At 36.3% G+C, this 13,529-nt stretch overlaps 1 protein-coding gene across 13 annotated transcripts in view; it reads left to right on the plus strand.

The window, feature by feature from the left end:
• Positions 1 to 13,529, plus strand: part of THOC2 (THO complex subunit 2) — a 114,170-nt gene that overhangs the window by 59,066 nt on the left and 41,575 nt on the right. For all 13 annotated transcript variants that reach the window (XM_028122713.2, XM_028122705.2, XM_028122704.2 and 10 more), the window contains exons 13-15: positions 11,313 to 11,354; positions 11,779 to 11,909; positions 12,007 to 12,108. In XM_028122713.2, coding sequence (XP_027978514.1) covers positions 11,313 to 11,354; positions 11,779 to 11,909; positions 12,007 to 12,108 — 275 coding nt within the window. The remainder of the gene's footprint in view (positions 1 to 11,312; positions 11,355 to 11,778; positions 11,910 to 12,006; positions 12,109 to 13,529) is intronic.

Consider the following 13,529-nt stretch of genomic DNA (forward strand, 5'->3'; position numbering starts at 1 on the left):
AACTTTTTATTTGAAATAAAATGTACAGAAAGTAACAAATCATAATTGTACACCTCAGTGACTTTTTCCAAACCAAACACTCATGTATCCCCTGCCCTGATTAAAAAATAGAACACTACCCCAGAGTTCCCTTGTACTCCCTTCTAGTTAATACCCTAAGGATAACCCTTTATGCTATTAACTAAATTTTAAAATTGGCTTTGAGTTATAATTTACATACAGTAAACTTCATCAATTTGAAGTTTACAATTTGATGAGTTTTGACAAAGGTATACAGTTGTGTGTCCACCACTACAATCATGATAGAGAATGTTTTAATCACCCCAGAAAGTTCCCTATTGCCCCTTTGCCATGAATTCTGTCCCTTCGTTGCTGGTTCTTGGCAACCACTGATAGGCTTTTTGTCACTATAGTTTTGCTTTTTCTAGAACGTCATGTAAATGGAATTGTATAGAATGTACTCTTTTTTGTCTGATTTCTTTCATGTAATGCTTTTGAGATTCATCCAAGTTGTTGCACGTGTCAGTAGTTCCTTTATTGCTGAGCAATGTTAGATAGACATACCAGAGTTTATGCATTCTCCTCCAATTGATGGGCATTGGGGTTGTTTCTAGTTGGGGGCTATTATAAATAAAGCTGCTATGAATATTCCTGTACAAGTCTTTTTTTGGGGGGGAATATGTTTTTGTTTCCCCAGGAATGGGATTGCTGGGCCATATGGGTAAGTGTATGTTTAACTTTTTGCCAAACTGTTCCAACGTGTGCGTACCATTTTGCATTCCTGTATATGACTTCCAGTTGTTCCACATCCTCATCAGCACTTGTTATTGTCACTCTTAAATTTTAGTCATTCTAGTGGGTGTGTATTGGTACCTATTGTGCTTTTATGTTTCCCTGACGATCGGTGATGTCGAGCATCTTTTCATGTTCTTATTTGCCATTTGTAATCATTGTATATTGAAATGTCTATTCAAATCTCTACCCACTTTAATTGGGTTGTCTTGTTATTTCTCTGATTTGCCTTTTCATTATGTTAATTGTCTTTTGAAAAGCAAAATTTTAAATTAATTCCAATTTAGCAGTATTTTTATGGTTTCTTCTTTGTGTTCTAAGAGATCTTTGCCTAACCCAAGGTCTTGAAATAGAAAAGAATACATAATTTTCAGTTGTAAAAACAAGGCTGCCAAAAGTATCTGCAAATCGTTACAAGCACAAATACAGTTTTCTCCAGAGTTTGGTGATTGCATCTAATTTTAATTTTTGACAGCAGTGACTATACAGAAAATTTATCAGCTGTTGTATATTAATCCCTTGGCACCTGAAGTATTTGATTTGGCTTTTAATACTTTTTTTTTTAAATGCTCTCAAATTTACATCGTGTAAAGGTACTCTAAAGAAATCTGCTGGGCGCCTGGGTGGCTCAGTCAATTAAGCATCTGCCTTCCGCTCAGGGCATGATCCCAGGGTCCTGGGATCAAGTCCCGCATCGGGCTCCCTGCTCAGCAGAGAGTCTGCTTCTCCCTCTGCCCCTCCCCTCTGCTTGTTCTCTGTCTCACTCACTCTCAAAATCTTAAAACCACTACAGTTATCAAAATCAATAAATTAACATTGATACCATATTATTAAAAATCTAAGTTTATTACTATACAAATCATTTATTATATAACATATATAAAAAGGAAGTATAATGATGTTCCATTATTTTAATTCTTATAGTCTGAAAGGGATGAGTCATGTTAGTAGTGCCTGTTCAAAGAACAAAAGGGTCATGTCTTTCCCAGTGCCTCATACTGGGAAGCATATGAAGTCAATCTGTCCCATTACTGGTGATGTTAACATAGATCACTTAGTTAAGGTAGTGCACTACCAGGTTTCTCTAGGGTACAATTATTTTTTTTCCTTTGTTGCTAATATATATCTTGTGGGGAGATACTTTTTTTGACAATGTAAATAGCCTCTTTCTCATCTTACTTTCACCCACTAATGCTATTCTTTTTAACTGAACATCTTAATGTTCAGATCTCTTGTTCTGAAATTCTTTCTTTGGCTGCAAGTATTAAAAACCTGTAAGCAGGAGACCAAACATCCAGGTTGTGGAAGTCCTATACATAGACATATGCATGAACATATGCACAAACATAGACAGTATTGTTACCAAGATGTGCAGGTGGTAGAGCTGTCACCCTTCCCTTCTGCCATCTCCATCGCAGCTCTCCTGTACCTCTGTTCTATCACAGTTGTGCCTGGTGCCTGCCCCTAACTCCGGTCTCTATTTTTGCAGAGGTAGAAGGGCAGAAAGGAAGAGGAAAATGTTTATTTTGATCACAGTGTGGGAAGAAATCTGTCTTCTCTCATTGCTAAGGTTGTGGTAGGAAAAGTGAATCTTTCCAACGATCTGAGTTAGAATTTTGGTTAATTTTTTACCCATGAAAATATTTAACTGTAACAAATCATTTGTTCTGTGTTTATAGGTTTAAAAGGCTTTTGTTGCTTAGCTAGGAATTTAACTAGGGTATGTAAGATTGTTTCTAAAGGAGGAGTTTGACCTTAGTTCCAAATAATAAATGTCTTTAACAACTCATTGTAAGCTTGGGGTTGCTTGTGTATATAATTTATGCATATTTTGAAAATGTTGGTTATATACTTATACCAGCTGTCACTTAACAGAATAGTCTTCTAGGCTACAGTTATTTGTAATCATTTATCTCTGTGTATTTCTTAAATTTGAGGTATATATCATAGGACCATCTAGTACAGTGATCTTCAAACTTTAGCATACATTAGAATCACCTGGAGCTCATCTTAAAACACATTGTTGGGTCCCGTCCTCAGAATTTCTGATTCAGTAGGTCTGGGGTGGAACCTACTGAAGAGAGTTTGCATTTCTAACAAGTTACCAGGTGATGCTGATGCTACTGATTCAAAAACCAAACTTTGAGAACTGTTGTTCTAGTATATTAAGCAATTTTGGTCTTTATTTCAGCCTTAAAAGAGGGGGTAGCTCTAAAGAATATTTCTATATGAATGGACAGACAGATTTTGCTATCTTTAATTTTCTTTAATTGTAGAGCATAGCTTTAACATGCTCACCTGACATACTTAAATGGCCTTGACAGCACCTATACAACTAAAGATGAATTCCTTGGTGCTTTTTTGCATCCAGTTAATGTTAATGGATTAAGTTGTTTATGATAATGACAGTTAATATTGAGCTCTTACTCTGTGCCAGGTCCTATTCTAAGTACTTCATGTGAGTCAGCTCATTTAATCTTTACCATACCTTTTCTGCTTTAAGTTAAGTAAATTGTTCCAGGTCACACCATTAATATGGGGCAGGGCTGAGATTTCAATTCAGGCAATCTGGATTCAGAGGCCAAGCTCAAAATCATCATGCTCGCCTGCCTATACAAATGTAGTGTGTCTGAAGTGGAAGAAATGATAGGTTATCTAAATTTTGCAATTCTTGAAATTCCTTGCTATTTTAAATTAAATCTGTTAGTGGTATTTTGTTATTTTGTTTATCTCTACAGTCTGTGTTCATCTCAATCTGTGTATCTCATCTTCAAGCTTTTCTTGTTTTGTTAAGTTCATCCTTAAGACTTTTTTCTATGACTATATGTAGATACTTGTGGAGAATCTACCTCTGTCCTTTGTGTTCTACTTTTGTCCACACTGAGTTCGTTTATCTTTTATATGCTTTTTTTTTTGGGGGGGGGCATGCTATTTATGTTTCCATTGTAGCCACAGCATTTCTTTTCATCTTAATATGTATAGCTTTGTTCACAACTTCTTTCTGATATAGTGAGAGTGAATCTTCTTACCTTTCCTGCCTTATTTATGACCAGTCCTCCTCCCCCAAGCTACAGTCTAATAATTGGGTTCTCCTTTCAGTCTTTTCTGTAGGCTGTGATAAGGGAAGTGAATGAGCTCAGTGAGGCTGAGTATAGCCCTCATTTAGTACCTCTCCTTTCTCTTCTGAGATACTATTACCGATCCTCTACCATGTGGGCATGCCAGCTCCCTTGGGCTTTGACTCGCTCAGCCATCTAAGCACAGTTCCTGTGAACGACAGTAGGCTTTAGCAGCTGGTTCTTGCTTTGCCAGAGTCCTGGTGGGCTCCTGTTCACAAGAGGTTTTCCTCAGTCTACTCACTTACCTTGCAGGTCTTATTGCCTAAAGGATTTTGTTGACTTAACTTCCTTGGTCTGTACTACTTCTGGGATTGGGTTAAGGGCAGGAGCCATACCACACTGTGTGTAGTACCAGAATCGTGTGTGTGTGTGTGTGTGTGTGTGTGTGTGTGTGTGTGTGTGTGTGTGTGTGTGTGTGTGTCTCCCCGTCCCCTTGAAGTTAATAGCATAGTTTCCTGTTTTCTTGCTTGGTTGGTGGTGAATTTGGAGCGTTAAAACAACAGGGCATGCATTTTTCATTGCATTAGGGATAGGGGAGAGAAATTCTGCTTCACTCTGTCATCTTAATTCATTTGTCTGGGCAGGCTTTTTATATGGCTCTTTCTTATATTGGCCCTTGGTAAAAGCCAGCGTGCTTTAAATTGATTCATAGATGAAGCTTAGAGAAACCTAGAGTCAGAGGGTCAGAATATTCCTTAGATTGGGCATTGGATGATATTAGGAATAGCTAGCTGTGATAATGATATTGTGGTAATGTGGAAGAATGTCCTTTTTAGGAGATGCATACTGAATTATTTTGAGATGAAATGTCATGCCTGCTATTTTTTTGGTCAAAAGGGCAAAATGTTAATTGTCGAATCTACAAAGTAGGTATAAGGTGTTTATTGATAGTGCACTATCCATTCAACTTTTATGTAAACTTGAAATTTTTCATAATAAAAATTGGGGTTGCTAGGGACAGAATCTACCTTAGCCCATTGATTCCAAAGTTCTACTTTATGAACCAGTTACTTTAGAATTTTGGCTTGATATTACTGTTTTTTGTTTTTGTTTTTCTTTTCAAAACTGAAGATCTACCCTGGTTGTGTAGATAGAGCTCAAAGTTAATATTCCTTCTGGATGAAGGTTACTTTTGCTTAATTTGTGTGAAGGTGGCCAGACTTTTTCCATCAAAATACTCAAGTGTGTATGCCTAGGAGTAAGGGTGAAATTGGAGGATTTTTTTCTCTCAGTTTGGTTCAGTTTCTCAGGTCTCTTAACCACATTCAGTGTGAGTCTAGTTTTTAAAGTAATGGGTTTTCATGTGACATGGCCCCTAAATGCAAGCCAGTTACTTCGTTTCATGTTCACATGAATTCATGTTCCCATCTCATGTTCCCATAACAGTGATTTCTTCTAATACTAGAGGGGGAAAAACAGTCTTGTGTTGGACTTAAATGAAAGATAATGTGTCTGTGTACTTTATAGATAATTTAAGGGACTTTTAAGGGTAATTGTGAGTATATATTCATTGTATGCATTGACTTTAGAACCTAACTTGCCCACAAAGAGTCTTCATTTAAGGCTGTCCCCCAGAGTAATTTAAGGCATTACACATTGATTGTTAGGTTAACTGGTTTCATCAGGATGAGCTGCTAGCTACTTGCTAGTTATGTGACTTTAATCTGGTCATTTTTCTGTGCCAGAGATGAGTGGTAATAACCTCTGCCTTAGCTAGTTCCTGGGGTTGCAGTGAGAATCAAATAAGATATATCTAAACATTAATTAGATGCTAACATTTATTAGGCATTCAACTTCAGAGAGTTAAAGTTGTCATGAATTCTTCAGAACATAGTAAGTTACAGCTTTACTTTTGTAAGTTGTCAGTACACTAACTTTTGATGATTTGTTTTAAAGTGTTAATATACTTTAATCTATCTCTGTCTTTAAATAATAGATACTACTTTCAAGTAGCAGCTTCATTTCCCCATGAGAGCAGATTTGATTTTATATAGGAATACCTTTAACTTCTTTACATTGTAGTGGTAATCAGATGTCCCCCCTCTTCATTGTGGAAATTTATGTTATAAATTAGTAACAAATCAAAATTTTTATCAAATTAAATTTTTATTGCTGGGGCTTTGTGAGTGGACTAGTCAGGGGTAGCTATAGACATGTCAGTTTCCAATTTTAGGTAGATACAAATTTTGTAAGAATATTTTTAAGAGAATCAGAACCTTGCATTATTCTTATTGTCCAAGAGACAGATGCTGCTCTCATTGGAGGATTTTTTTCTCTCAGTTTGGTTCAGCTCCTCTATGTACTTTTGCTGTTATAAGTCTCATACAATGAAGGGAGGGAAATCGGAGGGGGAGACAAACCATGAGAAACTATGGACTCTGAGAAACAAACTGAGGATTCTAGAGGGGAGGGGGGTGGGGGGATGGGTTAGCCTGTGATGGGTATTAAAGAGGGCACATACCGAATGGAGCACTGGGTGTTATATGCAAACAATGAATCATGGAACACTGCATCAAAAACTAATGATGTAATGTGTGGTGATTAACATAACATAATAAAATAAATAAGTTTCATACAAAGCAAGTGAACTCTAGAATTGGAGACCAAATTTAATCTACAACATTCTTGCTATTTAACGAGCCTGAGCAGGGAAGAACTCTTAGGATGTTTATATTTGTACTTATATTGTCACCTGTAATAATTGGTTTGAACTAAGGTCACCTTAGCTATTAACTGAATATCTTCATGTGACAGTTTTAATCAAGATGTAGAATCATAGTGATGGTAATAAAATTACAAATAGGATCTTAATTTTTACCGTTAGCTATGCTTTTTACTTAAGAGAGACATACAAACATACAAGGACAGGCAGATATTAAGTCTGTTAATAGGCAAATGTAGACTCTATGTACAAACAGTATAATTTTAAGAAGTATATTTTATACAAGAAAGAAAAGTCAACTTCTTAGTGTGCATACACTGTAAGCAATTGATTCAACCCCTGTGCTTCCTCTCAAAGACTGTTTTCTGAAATCGGACCTCAGTGTTCAGTTTCAGAAAAAAAAAATTCAGAATGTAAAACATTTAAAAATATTCGTGAAAAACTCTTCATCTCTTGGAGGTTTGGCCATTTGTCCATGCGGGGCATAGCAGATGCTATTAGATTCCATCTGTATTCTTTTGGCTCTGCACTAGGTCCTTATCATTTTGGTGCGTGCCTGCCCAATTTTCAACTATTGGCACCTGCATCTTGTTGTCTGAGGGCTTTTCTGGCCCTGGAAGCCTGCATAGGTAGGATAGGAATTGGTATCCTGGAATTGCTGGAGAACTCACCTTGCCCCCTCTCCCCAGCTCTCAACCAGTGAAATGATAGGAGTTAGTGTGTAACTACCATGCCTTGAGATGGGGTAATCCTGAGTTGTATTTCTACACAGACCCTCAGAGTCCCCAGTGGGATTGAGCTCCAGTTAACCCACAGGAATAATTTCCTACTAGGGTTACTTCCCGGATAAATTATGCCTGTACTTGAATAGGGGCTGCTTTTGGGGGAATGTAAAGTAAAACACAGGGGCATATCCCTTTAATTGAATTCCATATGAAAACTTTAATTTTCCCTAAAGATAGATTTACAGGGCAATTTTTTGTTTTACAAAAGACTTCTATTATGAACTCCATTTATTTTATTTTTATTTATTTATTTATTTTTTTAAAGATTTTATTTATTTCTTTGAGAGAGAGAATGAGATAGACAGCATGAGAGGGGAGAGGGTCAGAGGGAGAAGCAGACTCCCTGCCAAGCAGGGAGCCCGATGCGGGACCCGATCCTGGGACTCCAGGATCATGACCTGAGCCGAAGGCAGTCGCTTAACCAACTGAGCCACCCAGGCGCCCATGAACTCCATTTATAAAGAGAATTCATTTAAATAAATCACATATTCATATTCATTAAGTGCACCGAAAATACCCATTTTTACACACAACTTTGTTAGAACTATGCTTGTGTAAAACAGCACAGTTTCATATCATAATCAACTTTTTTTAAAGATTTTATTTATTTGACAGAGACAGCGAGAGAGGGAACACAAGCAGGGGGAGTGGGAGAGGGAGAAGCAGGCTTCCCGCTGAGCAGGGAGCCGGATGCAGGGCTCCATCCCAGGACCCCAGGATCATGACCTGAGCCGAAGGCAGACACTTAACGACTGAGCCACCCAGGCGCCCCATAATCAACGTTTTAACCAAAGTAATTACTTTTGGGTGGTGAATTTTATGAAACCAAGTTTGGCTATTTAGCATTTTGTCTTGTTTGCTATATTTTAATGTTTAAACCACTCCCTCAAGTCCATTTACTGCAGTTTGAATGCTACCCATGTGGTAGGTAGGGAGACCACGTGCTTTATTGTCTAAACTAGGATATTCAAGATGGAAAGGTTGTGCTCTTACTTACACTGGGATAAAAAGCGAGAAGCAGCACATATGGTCATCCTGTGTATAGGTGACTATATTATTAATTCTTTGGTACAGATTTGTATTGAAAAGAATGAAATGTATTGGAAGATAGTACTTTTTCATTTAGTATCTCTGTTTTCAGAAATGACGTAGTAGCAATATTACTGATTGTTTCTAAGTGTTTATAAAATTTTAAGAATTTCTGATTAAAAGATAAAAACAAAACTTTGAACCAAAACATTGAAAGGCAATTCATTTATCTCTTCTTTAGGCTCGGAAAACTCGTGGCCTTGTAACTTTTAACTTAGAGGTTATATTTTCCTATTTCTAAGTTGTTTAGAAATAGGAAAAGTCTTAGTTGGATCCTTTCTAGCAAAAAGATTTTCCTTGGGCGCCTGGGTGGCTCAGTCAGTTAAGTGGCTGCCTTCAGCTCAGGTCATGATCCCAGGGTCTTGGGATGGAGTCCCACATTGGGCTCCCTGCTCAGCGGGGAGCCTGCTTCTCCCTCTCCCTCTACCCCTCCTCCCTGCTCATGTGTTCTTTCTCTCTCAAATAAATAAAATCTTTAAAAAAATTTTTTTTTCCTTATAGTTTTAAGACCTAAATGTGAAATTCTTAGCCTACTGTATAGCACATAGTGAGTACTCAATAATTAAGAATGAGAAAAATAAGGAAGGTGAAAATAGTGCCATAATTTACTTAGATGTAGCTTCAGGTTCAAATCTAGTCACAAGTCTTAAGTGTATTTTTCTTTTTTCTTTTTTTTTGAAATAAAATATAAAGTAGCATTTCAAATATGCATGGGTTAGAGATACTAAAAGTAGGACATCAGTAATAAAGTAACTTATCTAGTTAAATCTACAACTTTTTCCCAAGCTTTATTTCTTGACTCTCCAGAAGCCCCCTCTTGGTGGACGTACATTCTTTTTGTGCCCAGTTCTTTTATGCAGCCCTGTCATCTGCTCCCTCATTATAGGGCAAGAATGGAACCTGCTTGGGGCCATTTATAGCTAATGGTTTGTCTAGGCATAATTATGAATGCTTGATTTTATTCAGACTTAAAAATTCAGTTCCTAATAGTACATTGGCAAGCGTAGTTTTGATCTTCAAGAGATCCTCAAAGATAGGAACTGTCTTTGTCACTTCCTCAGAGATTGGAACTCTGTTCTGTTCATCTTTGAACTCCCAGTATCTGGCACATAGTAAATGAATAAATGAAGTGGATGTATTTTCTTCCTCCCCCTCTTTTCTTCCATTTCTTCCTGGACTGGCCATTCAATAAAATTCTAGTGTTGTACTATGAGAATGGAGAGTTTTATATTTATTCTAAATTAAAAAGCAAATTAAACTAAAAGAAAAAGCATCAAGGGACTGGAATGTGTCTTTATATTCTTACCAAAGAAAAGAAAATTATTTTACTTGCATGTACTTTACCATTTTTGTTCGTCTTTGTTCATCTTTGTTATAGTTAGCCTTTGATAGAAATGTTTCTTACTACTCTTCTAGTTTCATTGTGCTTTCCATATTTCTTCTTTTTTTAAGATTTTACTTATTTATTTGACAGACCATATTTCTTTTTCTTTTTCAAATTTTCCTGGTTATGAAATCTAGAGAATTGACATAGACATTACAAACTTAAGTATTTAGTAAAGGAATTAGGACAGCTTAGTAGGTAAGAAAATGTTTTATTTCTATGGAGAAAATTCTGTGTAGCTTTATTAGAATCATGATATATTAGAAAAGGAGTAGCTTAACTGCCTTTATCCCCAATGTAATATACTGTAAATCTAGTTCTTCCTAATATGCCACCAGAATTACCCCCTCCCCCAACCAAACAAAACAAAAGCAGCTATCTACTTTGTTTTCTGCCAGGCCATTCCTTCATAACCTGACCCTTATTTGCTGACCAGGATATATGTTGACTTAACAGTTGTTTCTGTGAAAGCGAACCATATCTTTTTAACCTGCTGATTAAAAAAAAGAGAGGGGAATTGTGTGTGTTTTCCCATCAAGGTGACATGGCAGTCCCAGAATTAGTCTTATGTGAAAATGTTGTGCAGCAGTTAGACTTCTCTGTAGTACCATTAAATTACTCAAGTATAAAAACATGCATGCACAAAATACCTATTTCTGCCAGGAAAATAATAAGCTTGTTAGCTGCATGTTAACGGTTTCCCCTTCTGTCACTTGGTATTGAGTTAAATCCTTCCCAGAAATCTAGATTGTCCTTGGCTATCAGTGCTTCAATTGTCCTTTTGGCCTTTGTACACTCCTCTAACTCTCCACCTGCCTATATACACACACACAAGTACTATTTCATTTTGAATGAATGGACAGCATCAGCATCAAACATGGCACTTCAGCAGTCCATCTGCAAATCACTGATACAAAACGACCCAGGTTTTTTCATTCAGTCCAACTTAGGCAGTGGTTTGGTCTTTGTCAGTAATGTTTTACTAATATTTTAGGCTTATTTCTCATTGAGAGTTTAAGTAATGGTGAATTAAAACATAGTTTAAATTTCTTTGGGTTTAATTTTTTTGTTATTGCTTTAGTCTTAGATTTTACTAATCCTGTAGCAGAAAATCAGAACTTCTGGATGGAAAAATGCAAATACATTATAACTAAATTGTGCTGGATACAATCTTATAATAAATACTTAGATCAATTTTAGGATGCTTTGGTTTGTGATAATGAGGTTAAGAAAAGAATTGGCTTATAAAATTGACATTTAAAATTCATGAATGTTGCAGATGATTTGGAAGTTAGAAATATAGGTGAAATTTAAAAATGTTAGTTGGTAATACTGGCTATATTTAAGATCTACACTTGTTTAAAAAGTAAGGAAATAATTCACAACCGTGTACAAGTTAATTTTTTTCAAATTAGATGCTAAATTGTGACATCATAATCTTAACCTTTTTGCATTTTATTTATAGTTTTTTTTAATTTTAGTTTCAGTCTGATGGAAGCAAACAAGAAGATAAAGAGAAAACGGTAAGAGACTAGAAAAATCCGATGTGTCTGATTGGTCTGTGTACAGCATACTGTAAATTTTACTGTGAACAAGTTTTAATCACCTGTGTGAATATTTTTACTCTACATGCTTAGTATAGCTTTCGACATATCTTTTAAGATTGACAACTCCTGTTTTTGAGGATTACCATGTTGAGAAAGGAAGAGGGATAATAAGAATCCCTCATTCTCTTGCTACCCCTTTCCTTACCTCACCTCATTGCTTCCTTAGATGGAGAAGCACAAATATCCACTGTGAAAAGGGCAGTGATAATGTGGGAAATTAGATGTGGTGTGGTATGAGATCAAGGAATGGCAGTTTTTCCAAGGCTGACATAAATTTATTTTGGGGGGGGGTTTAATGTGGACCTTTTACTAAAATAATTTTTTCCTCCCTTCTTCTTAGGAAGTTATCCTTAGCTGTTTACTTAGCATTACTGACCAGGTACTTCTTCCATCTCTTTCTTTGATGGACTGCAATGCTTGTATGTCTGAGGAACTATGGGGAATGTTTAAAACATTTCCATATCAGCATAGGTAAATACATAATATTTTTGTATTTTTAACTACTGTTCTAGTCATTAACCTCTAAGTGTTTAACTTTTCCTAATTCTTCATCTCATCGTTTTTTAAGATATCGTCTGTATGGCCAGTGGAAGAATGAAACTTATAACAGTCACCCACTTTTAGTAAAAGTTAAAGCCCAAACAATAGACAGAGCCAAATATATCATGAAGTAAGTTTTAATTTATTTTTCTTCATATTAACCTAAAGTATATCTGGATCTAATTTACTTTCTTCCAGCCAACTTATGTCTGAGCCTCAGTTCTGAGGAAGCCCAGGAGTATTTGCTTAATGGTATAGTCAGTTATGTACTGCAGATAGAATGACTATCAGTTTTTGTGCTTTTTAGCTCATTTTGACTACCAAGTTAGTTTTTGTAGTTGTCATGTTTGCATAGCTGTAGAATCTAATAATCCTCTTTAATGCATCATAGTGTAGGTGAGTTCTTTTTAAAGGACAGCCTACTATGGCCTTTGCTCAATTTGCATAATACATTTAATGGCTTATAAAAGGTGGTCAAAGTTCTTGAAATTTCCTCTGCCGAAAGTTATTATAATAAAGATTTTTCTTGGGGTGCCCGGGTGGCTCAGTCAGTGAAGCTTCTGACTCTTGGTTTTGGCTCAGTTTGTGATCTCATGGGTTGTGGGTCCCGCCCTGCATGATTGGGCTCTGCGCTCAGTACAGAGTCTGCTTGGGTTTCTCTGCCTTTCCCTTTCCCTCTACCCCTTCCCCGTGCTTTCTCTCTCTCTCTCTCTCTCTCTCTCAAATAAATAAGATCTTTAAAAAAATATATTTTTCCTTTTTGGAAGATCTAATGGAATTATGCAGAACTACCTCCTTGAGTCAACTTTTGAAAAATTTCTGTTCATTTTTGTGCTTTATTTTCATGTTATTAAAAACATAAGAGTGATGTTATTTTACTTCTTGGTAAACTGAAATTTAATTATGAAAATTGTATACTTCAGATTAGAGTTGGTTTATATGCTAAATACACTGCTATATTACAAGTGTTTTCAGCAAGGCTATTGATGTTTCTTTTATGTTTGTGCAGTGGTATGGTTATTCTAATTAAAATAGTTCATTCTCTAGTTTAACTAGATTTAACAGTATGCAATGATACTGTCTGCCCAGTGATATTGTCCCTGGCCACAGTCTATTGGGGAAACAGGTGTGTGCACGATCACAATCTGGTTTAATAGTTGTTGTTATACAGTACATATATATGTATGTGTGTGTGTATATATATGTGTGTGTGTGTATATATATATGTATGTATATGTGTGTGTGTGTGTGTGTGTGTGTGTGTGTGTGTGTGTGTGTAAAATGTTCTTTGGGAGGATAGAGAAGAGAGTGAGTTATTTCACCCCGTGGAAGTTGGGGAAGGCATGGAAGGAGGTGATATTAGAGTTGGTCATTCCAAAAGAGTTCTGGTCTTAAAAATTCCACAGGTAGTTTCTAGCTTAACAACAGCTAATATTTATGGAGCCATTAATATTTATGTGTGCCAGGCCCTGAACTAAGTGCTTTATATGGATTATTTAATAATACAGTTGACCCTTGAACAAACATGGGTTTGAACTATGCGGATTCACT

The sequence above is a fragment of the Eumetopias jubatus genome, unplaced genomic scaffold (assembly GCF_037043125.1).
Source record: "Eumetopias jubatus isolate StellerSeaLion01/CBP00866 unplaced genomic scaffold, mEumJub1_p1.0 scaffold_11, whole genome shotgun sequence".
NCBI lineage: Eukaryota > Metazoa > Chordata > Mammalia > Carnivora > Otariidae > Eumetopias > Eumetopias jubatus.